Source organism: Argentina silus (genome assembly GCF_951799395.1).
Source record: "Argentina silus genome assembly, chromosome: Y".
In the NCBI taxonomy this organism is placed as follows: domain Eukaryota; kingdom Metazoa; phylum Chordata; class Actinopteri; order Argentiniformes; family Argentinidae; genus Argentina; species Argentina silus.
Genome location: NC_139654.1, coordinates 51,757,622 through 51,767,886, shown reverse-complemented (window position 1 = coordinate 51,767,886; position 10,265 = coordinate 51,757,622). Strand labels below are relative to the sequence as shown.

The 10,265-nt window shown below is 42.6% G+C and overlaps 1 protein-coding gene across 1 annotated transcript in view; it reads left to right on the top strand.

Annotated features, from left to right (window-relative positions):
- Positions 1-9,837, top strand: part of ncf4 (neutrophil cytosolic factor 4) — a 23,693-nt gene extending 13,856 nt beyond the window's left edge. The window contains exons 7-10 of the mRNA XM_083696621.1: positions 1,180-1,278; positions 2,538-2,695; positions 2,839-2,904; positions 9,341-9,837. Coding sequence (XP_083552747.1) covers positions 1,180-1,278; positions 2,538-2,695; positions 2,839-2,904; positions 9,341-9,548 — 531 coding nt within the window. The 3' untranslated portion in view covers positions 9,549-9,837. The remainder of the gene's footprint in view (positions 1-1,179; positions 1,279-2,537; positions 2,696-2,838; positions 2,905-9,340) is intronic.
- The last annotated feature ends 428 nt before the right edge of the window (positions 9,838-10,265 follow it).

The window sequence follows — 10,265 nt, the reverse complement described above, 5'->3', positions numbered from 1 at the left end:
GTGTGTGTGTGTGTGTGTGGGTGGGTGGGTGGGTGGGTGGGTGGGTGGGTGTGTGTGTGTGTGTGTGTGTGTGTGTGTGTGTGTGTGTGTGTGTGTGTGTGTGTGTGTGTGTTCAATTCAATTTAATTCTAATTCTAAAGTGTGTGCTTACTGTAATGGGCTGGTTTATCACCTGTCAGCAGAGGGACACTAAGTGCAGTATTGGCAATGTAGGATCAAAGACGGAAATTGAACCAACCACCAGAAACATTAATTTTAATATATTATATAATATTAATATGCATGCAAGTCACCATATAATACCAATAATGACATGCTTTTACATAACTGTTAAGATTATTATGTTTTTCTCTTTTTTTTGTCTTTTTCTCTTTTTTCTTTTCTCTTTTTCTCTCATTACAGTTTTTTCTTTGCATGATTGTCCCCCTACATCTTTTCTCTCCCACACACACACACACACACACACACACACACATACACACACACACACACACATACACACACACACACACTCTTGCCCACTCGCAAGCTCTCTCCTCTCTTTTTCTTAGCTGTGTGCTGTCCGATCCCACGCGCTTTGTAGCATAACACACACACACACACACACACACACACACACACACACACACCTCCACACACATCCCTCCATTGGGATTTTCTGCACTGTAGTCCTGCTTTACTCAGCAGCTCAAACTTCGTTTTCAAGTCAGCATCCTCTTCTCTTTCTCTCTACACACCCTGAGATCCCTTGTTCTCTCATCCCCTGCTCCATCCCCTCTCCGTTCTCCCCCTTCTGTACTTCTGTACGCTTGTGTCCTCCTCTCCTTTCTTCCTGTCCCACTCTCTCCTCTCTCGCTTTCCCCCTTCTCTCTCTGTCTTCCTCTCATTCTCTCTCTCTCTTTCTCTGTCAAAAAAAGTAGCAGTTTAATTTCACTTACCTGTCCGATGTCTCACTGTTTAGTCTCTCTGCGTCCGCCCGTCTCTCTTTCTCTCTCTTTCTCTCTCTTTCTCTCTCCGTGTCGGTCCCCGTCTCTGACTTTGTTTATGTGTGTGTGTATGTGTGTGTGTATGTGTGTGTATGTGTATGTGTGTTGGTGTATGTGTCGGCCTCTGTGTGTGTGTGTGTGTGTGTGTGTGTGTGTGTGTGTGTGTGTGCGTGCGTGCGTGTGTGTGTCCTAGGTGGTGTTTGACTTTCGCGGCAGTGGCAGCCTGGAGCTGACTCTGAAGGCTGGAGAGGTGATCTTTCTGCTCAGGAGAGTCAATGCAGACTGGCTGGAGGTAAGCTGGAGGAGAGAGGAGGAGAAAGGTGGGAGGGAGAGAGAGAGAGAGAGAGAGAGAGAGAGAGAGAGAGAGAGAGATGCAGGAAGGGAGGGAGGGGAGGGGGATGAGAGAGAGAGGGAGGCAGAAAGTGAGAGAGAGAGAGAGAGAGAGCGAAAGAGATGCAGGGAGGGGAGGGAGATGATGAGAGTGAGAGGGAGGTAGAAAGAGAGAGGGATGGAGATGGAAGAGAGATATGGAGAGAGAAAAAGTGGGAGGGAGGTGGGAGTGAGGGACGGAGGGAGGGAAACATTCAATGAGTGGGGCTGGATGGGGGAGAGGGAGAAGGAATGTGAGAGTGGGGGAGGGGGGAAAAGGGGGAGGACTGGTTGAGTAGAGAAAGAGTGGGAGGAGAGTGGGAGCTGAGGTGGAAAGGGAGAGAGTATGGAATGAGAAGGGAGGAGGGACAGAGGGAGAGAGTAGGATGTTGAGGTAGGTAGAGAGAGGAAAACACTCAGAGCTTGAGAAGTCGGGATAGAGAAAGGGATGCAGTAGGTCAGTCACAGGGTCACCTGCAAACTCATCTCTATTATAAGCACAGCGTTCTTTTTGGCTGTTACTCAAATTCAGTTCTTTATTCTGTTATGTCATCGATGCAGTAACAGATTTTGTATGTGCATGTGTGTTTGCGTGTGTGTGTGTGTGTGTGTGTGTGTGTGTGTGTGTGAGAGAGAAAGAGAGAATACAGCAGCAGACTTTGCCTCACTAACCAACACACACACATACACACATGCACACGCACACTTCTCTGCTCTGCTGTAAAATGTCTGGCAACACTTTACTGTCTGTCTTGAGCACTTAGGAGAGATTAAATCAGCAGTGGAGTATAATCATGGTAATGAGTCCATAAAACTCTTCTTTAAACGCACTCAAACTCATCGTGCTCTCTATCCCTCTCTCCACATATCCACCTTTCTCTGATTCGTGGTCTCTCTCTCCCCATATTTATTTTCGTCCTTCCTCATCTCTCTCTCTCTTTAATACCAATCTCTTCCCCACTTTCATCCTCCTGCTCACTCTCTCCCTCTTTCTATTTCTTGATACTCATTACTTTCTCTCTCTCAATCTCCCCTTCCCCCCCTCCTCTATTTCCATTTTTTCTTCCTTTCTCCCACCCTTTCACCCTCTTCCTCCCTCTCCCCCCCTCCCTCCCTCTCCTTCTCTCTGACCCTCCCTCCCTCCCCCCCTCCCCTCCTCTCTCCTCACACCTTTCTCTGCAGGGCACAGTGAAGGACCGGACAGGCATTTTCCCAGAGTCCTTTGTGAAGATCATTAAGCCCCTCCCACAGACTGACTCGGACGGAGAGGGTGGAGCTTCGGCAGGTTCCTACAGCTGCCTGCGTTGCTTCCTTCTCACCCCCCAGGGTGTCGATACCAGGTGTGTGTGTGTGTGTGTTCTGAAACTCAAAAGGTTCATTATGTTGTGCACACTTTCAAACGTGCATATGAGCATAAATTGATTGTTTCAAGGTGTAATGTGAAGTGATTGTATGATTTAAGTTGATGTTGTCTTATTGGCAGAGATGTGTGTGTTGAAGAGGACATCTCCACCCAACCATCATACAAAGAGCTTCTCTCTCGCATGAGGTATGTATGACATTTTATCCAAACAGTAGCGGGTGGGGATCGGCTCTTATTTAAACTGTAAAACAATCAGACCATCATTCCAACGGGTTACTGGGCCACATCCACATGCTGGCCAAGCTGTGGCCTTTTCACGGTGATGATTGTGCTTAGGTACGGCCACCAGAGCCGGTCCCTTTCTGGCCCAGAAAACAAACATTCTAGCCCAGGCTTGGCCCATTTGTGGCAATGGACCGGCTTACTGATGGCAATCAGATCTGGCCCAGTTCTACTGAAATTGTAGTCAAGATCTGGCAACTGTACTGCGACCTGATTGAGCCCACTTATGGTTGTATTGTGGACACATTTTGGTTATCTTATGGCAACTACAAAAGGCCCATTTACAGATGCACTGTTGAGTGTGCTGAGATCCAGCCTTATGTAGTGTAACCAGATCATTGTTGCATTGTCAGAGAGTTCACATGTGTATGGTAACATTTTCTCTGTGGGATGTATCCATTTTAATTGGGTTCAGCATGTGCTTATTTTTGACAAGACTCCCAATTAAAGGACTTTTCATGATAGTCAGATTCCTTACACTGAAAGTAATTTATGGGCCAGGAGAAATGTTACCATTCAGATTTGTTGAAATGGCCAATGCTAACTTCAGCTAATTGTAGCCATTGCTAACAAAAAAGGTGCTAAGGAAATACTGACCAAGTTTCACATTTGCCAAATCACCACAAATTCACAGGTAACTAAGTATTTATTTTATTTGATACAATTTGAGTAGATTTGGTTGTGCAGTTTAAAACTTGGTTTAATGCCCCTAGCACATGTCTTTGTTCGTGGGGGCTAAAATGATCTGATGTTCACAGTAATTTGTTGGAACAAATCCAAACCATGGATAATTCGGAGTCAGAAACTCAGAACCTCAAGAGTTCAAATTAACGTAGGTTATTTGCGTAGAACTGGTTGGTTATACTGATACGCCAAGTGGGAAACTCTGGTATCACCTTTCTACGACGACTTTCCAAGTTGGAAATATCGAAGTTCCCTAGTTCTGACATGTCATGAATGCAGCTCCTGGCCCCAAAGACTACTTTCCAAATATGGATCCATTTGATTATAACATTAAATATCACAGAAATATCATTTAAGGGAAGGCAAACAATTTGAACAATTTGAACACACACAGGGACTCAGGTCAAATTCAGGCTATGCTAGGTATTTATTTAACATGAGGGCCGATCAAAACGAAAGCGAATCATAAACAAAATCCATTCTAGTCATGTTAACTTCGATTTAACTTGAGAACATTTTAGGCAATGATAAAAATACCTTTAGGACTTGAAAAGTGAAGAGAAAATGACTAATTACAAGAACATTTAGCTACCCAGCTGACCAGCAAAACAGCAATCTAAACAAATGCTTAAGGAGCCTCCTGCCAAAGAACTCCCAACAAATTACACTGAACTTACATAATGCCTTAATGAGTGGAGGGGCATCAGGTGTGTTGTATCTTAATTGGCCACAGTCTAATTGGGTGTCTCGTATAAATGGAGTATGTGAAAGCACTTAATCCCTTATTGCTCCAGGGGTGAACTACGGCTGACCCTGGGCTCTGACCTCCCTGTGCATGTGTGTGGGGGTGCAATAAATAACACATTCCTAACAATCTAATTGTATGGCATATAAAGCATTGATTGTGTGAAGTGTTTGGGGAGCTTTTTGGAAATGTGTTACCAGCTTGTATTCTTATCAATTCAATTTGGTCAGAAATAAATATCTATAGATATCAGTCCAGTCATTTGTTAACATCTGGGACACAGATGGTCTGTCTGAGTCTAGATTTCTTCAGATGGTCTGTTTCTCATCTGGTTTTGAGTCTGTCAGTGACAATGTTTGGCCATTCATAATTCATTCATTCTGTCTTTAACTAAAATTCAGAAAGAACAGTTTATATGATCGCAAATTCAGGTGGCCTTTGGGAGGTGACTGTTATGTCCTAACATATAATCTGAATAAAGTAGTTTCTGACATGCTCAGTGGTCTTTTCTTCAATGGCAACATGTTTTTCATATTACTTGTGTTCGTAATTTTTATGCCAATTAGACTTTTGAATGACACACTCATTCATCCTTTACGTAATTGTGCATGCTTATGGAAAGTTGTATGGACAAAGGTGACTGTCCGAGCGCCTATTCTGTTGATGATGCATTTGGCAATTGTTTTGTATGCTTTTGGAAGCTGCAGCAAACACGCAGAGCGGGTGGAGGCTGGGGGTAGTGGGTGGGACGACCACACAAAACAATTTACTTACTTGCTGTGTCAGACATTAGCTATGCAACGTACAGGAAATCCAAGGCCATTCTTAGCCTAGTAACAGTTTAAGATGACAGTAATCGATTCATGAATGATTGCAGCAATGGTCAGCAAGTAACAACATAGTCAAAGCCTCATGATGCCTCATCAGTCCTACAAATGTTTGTTACTGGTAAAACCATGACAGATAGCGCTAGTGTTTTTAGCTAGCTCGATACTGTAGCAGCTAGCTGCTATCCTGCTGGTTAGCACCTTATTGTCTTAAGATAGCTAGCTCCGTCACTTACCACTGAACTACAACCCACTTTAGCAATACTCAGAACCTTACTGCGGTTACATTGTTGAAACTAGAAACACCAACTCACTCGCAAGTTCAGAAAACGTTACAAAGAATCCCAAAAACCGTTAGATGCTGAAACTGATACTGCACACTCATACACATCATCACTATGTAAACCCCTCCACCAGTACTTGAGCGGGCTGTAGACCTTACAGACGTGTAACAAGGCAAAAAACACAACCTGCAAGACAAGATAATAAAATAATAAACAAAACAATAGAGTTTTAGATCTTCAGAAACATTGACTGGAATGTTTAACTTCCCTTTTTCTGATGGGCCTGGCATGGGCACCCCGCTTGACAGAATAGAACCACCAACTGGCGTTGGCCGGGACTGTAATTATTCTCCAGCCCGGATGGCGACAGGAACATCTATATCCAGACATTCAACGAAAAGCTGAAACAAGTCATAATGGTCGATGTCAATGGAGGGAGCGATCTCCCAGGAAAACAAAAACATTGAGAAAGCAGCCTGTAGGCCAAAAGCTGGCGAGTACTCCTCATCGACCTCAACCAAAGCCAAAAAGAAGCTGGAAAACTGCCATTGGAAGAGCTTGGTGGAACCTCTTCGTTTTCCTCATCGAAAAGGCATTCATTGTCGGGTTCAGAAAGATCGGACATAGCGAACCACAACCAGATGGTAAGAAAGAATAATGCTCAGATACTGGTCAACCAAACCAAAGATGGCCCAGTAACTAGATCCAACAGTCATCCAGTACAGGTCCCCCACATTTAGACCAAAAGAGGCCCAGTAACGACAGGGAAGTATCAGGGCCAGTTATCACATGCTGGAGCTGGCCCTTACTGGTCAATCAAACCAAAGATGGCCCAGTAACTACAGGAACATATCAGGGCAACATTCCTCATACCAGAGCTGGCCCATGAGCAAAAAGCCAACTCTCAGCCAGACCTGGTTCCCTTCATTTAATCCAAAAATTGCCCAGTAACAACAGGAACGTATCAGGGCCATCACAGAGCTGGCCCATAAGCAAAATGCCAACTGTCACCCAGGGTGTCACTCAACTGTCACTCATATAATACTTGCCGTTTCTGGCACTCAGCCACATGACCAGATCTGGCCCACAATTGTCTACAGACTGGGTGATATTGTCATCAAAGACAAGATACAAATATACATAAAAAAACAAGTGTTACAAGATACCAATACATTTCAGGATTAAAAACAACTGCAGCTATCAAGAACACTAGCTCCTCTAACTTTAACATCTTCTGAAGCATGTTCCAGGATATTTCCTGTCTCAGTTCTAGCCTTAGGAACAGATAATGATTGCAGTGACTGTGAGCAAAAAGGTATTCAGTATTCCCATTTCTCATGACTGTTTCTACAAGGTAAAACTCAAACTCAACAGTAAATCATACAAAGATAAACAGAATTTCATTAAACCACCACCACCACCCAAGGGCTATAATTTCATCCACAATGCACTAGACGAGCCACAAATCACTGGCGGTTCTGATGAGATCAGGATCCTTTTCACGTCCCTTTACTGCCAATAAACAGACCCTCATTTTATTTTAGTCTCTCATTTTCTCTCCCTCCAGCTCATTATTTGTTCATTTTGGTAGGTAGCTGATAATAATAATTTATTTTCCATTTTCTTAATCTACACATCTTTGTTGTTGGTTTATTATTGTTTACTGTATTCATTCTGCTCTGTGGCTATGAGAGCTTATTCACAAGTATAACTAATGTACTTCACCACATTCACTACAGAGAGAGGGATAGAGAGGTGAGAAGAGAGAGGAAGAGGGAAAAGGTTGACTTGTTTGGGTGAACGTTTTACAGGAATACGTAAACCGTTCAAGTCTGATGGGTTTGAAATTGTTGTTTTTGACACCTTAATATCAATAGCTAGGCCAAATCAAATCAAACTTTATTTAAATAGCACATTCCATACACAGATGCAATACAATGCACTTTCAGGAAAAAAGAATAAAAACCGAGAGAAAATAAAAAAGATAAACAAAACAAAACATGATAAAAGAATTACAGCCATGGAAGGTCAAACAGTAAAATCAAAGAACAAGCGAGGACTGTAGAGGGCTGCAGAGACTAATGCAAGGTAAAAGAAAAAAAAAGAGAATAATAGGGAATATTACTCTGTCACCTACCATTTTCCAGTTTAGCCATGCTTTGAGGGGCTCCAAATAGCAGATTAGATCAACAAAAATGGCCAGCATTATTTTAAAATAGCGGAACCGAAAGATGTTGGATATGCCTTTCTAACAGCGATATTAGTCCATTATTCCAAAGCAAATAACGTCTCCTCCACTCCTCTTGTCACATCATTCAATTGACGATCAGCTGATTGTCAATTAAGCTATGAATGACATCATTTCAAAGTGGAGAGTCTTGAATATTTGAGTTTAGTTTATAGAGCGCAGTTCTCACCTTTTTACTTTTGACTGATTTGACATAACGTTCATTGAGACACTCACATCAGTTTAACCAATTATTTCATGAAAATGGTAATACATTTAAGCCTGGCAAATTGGATGGCTCCGCTCTGTATAGCTCCCTGCCTGGAGTAACGACCACAATATACAAGAATACAATATGGCAGGGAGCTCATGGCTTATCAACCCCCCCGTAGGAAAGCTACATACAGAGCAACCGAGTGGGTGGAGACTGCAGGTGGTGGGTGGGACAAAAAATATATACTCTCATAGCCAGTGCAACATTCACACTGTTGAATACTATTCAGGAGCTTGGCTGCTTTAAAGCCTCTGTCCCTTTGAACATGTGATGGATGTTTTTGCATATGTGTGAACCAGCTGTCCTATCACCTGACGGACAGCTGCGATGTTGACTTTGAGTGCCCTGCCTGAACTAACGCTATGCTTTATGTGTTTATTTTTTCATGGAGAACTCTGTTTTGTATACTTTGTGCTCATGATGTGTAATTACACAATATATCATTTAAAAATAACATTCACAGAGAAAATCACGGCATTTATACATGATTTAATCAATGCACATTTTCGAATATCATAATAATGTGTGTCGAAAATAATGTGTGTTTTTCCTGCCTTGCCTAAACCTTCTGTTTTGCTGGTTCTAGCTAACAATACTCAATTTACCTGACCCCTAGTGGAAAGTGAGGTGACTATTGGAGAACAGTGCAATTGAGTTCAATTTAAAACTTAAGCTTGCTCTAGGACAGAGGACAGCAGGGTCAGAGCAATCACGTTTCAGCAGCTGTGACTCAGTAGTTAGTGGTCTTTATTGTCTAAAAAGCCAGAAAATATAAAACAATTCTAGCAATTAAGTGAGAAAATAGCCTTTTATCGGACCAGGAAATTATAGTCAGAATGATGAACGCCCACAGTGCTTTGCGCTTCCCAGCCAGCAACAGAGGTGTCGAAGTTAAGATGCACATTACTAAACACAAGTAATAGATGTATGTGCTAGCGCAGTGCTTATGGATGTAAACAAACCAGGCAGTAGCTAATTTGGGAACGGTAAGCTCACTCGTCCCTAAAGCTTCTTGCAGTTTTAAAAAACCAAGCGATTACCCCACATACGCCACTCAGGGTAAAATCCTCAGCCTACCAATACCTAGCTTTTGAGCTACAGAACGCATTTGGAAGCAGTTTTCACATGCCCACACCTTCATAAGGCGATATTGAGGTCAAAAATCAGTCAAGTGTCCCTTTAACACACTTCTCGGTGTGGAATCAATTGAACTGATCCTTGATGCCTTTCTTTCTCTCTATGCCCCCTCCCTCTGTCTCCCTTCCTCCCCCCCATCCCCTCTATTTCTCTATCTCTCAGAGACGTCTTCAAGGTGGCAGACATCGCACTGAACTACCGCGACCCCGAGGGAGACCTGGTGCGTATCCTTGACAACGAGGACGTGCAGCTGATGGTGCGGGAAGGCAGAGGTCACAAAGGAGGGGTCAAGAGGCCCGTCAATCAGTTTGCATGGGAACTGCACGTGACCATGGCCTCCGACCACTCTGTGTACAACACAGAGATCTAAGGGAGCAGAAAAAGAGAGCAATAGCGTAAATATCCTAGTTATGGACTTGAATGTTTAAGACTGTAGAAAAATCTGATTACCATTGCGAATAATTATTGGCCAGATTCATTGGGGCATCCCATAGTTTGAATAATTTCAACTTAACATTTCACAGGCACGGTTACTGTAATGTCCTGTTATGCAGAAAGGGCAGTGTTTTTAAAAAAATATACATTTCCTTACTTTCTCTATGACGTGCTTATGCCCACTAGGACATCTACCATGTTTTTGCATTTATGAAAATAAACAATATTTAATAATAACAGTTTGGCTGCAGTGTCTTTTTTTACTTTGAGACACACGTGTTCACAGTTTTCTGTTCCTCTATTGTCACTCACTCACATATTTGTCTTCCTCTCTCTTTTGATGTATGGACCCTCTCTCTTTTGATGTATGGACCCTCTCTCTTTTGATGTATGGACTGTGCACATGTTCCCAGGAAACAAGGTGGCTTCCTTCGTGGTCTTCATTAGAATAATTTAACATATAACCAATCAGAGCTGTTGGATGTGGCATAATCCCACGGACGCAAATCTCCATTTACAGTACTACATTGTATTTGCACAATAAATACACTACAATAGGTGTAAAGTATAGCATATGCTATTTATGCTTTCATAACATGCATTACTGTATCATTTAGTAGCTCTCATAATCCATAAACCTTATCTCACCACA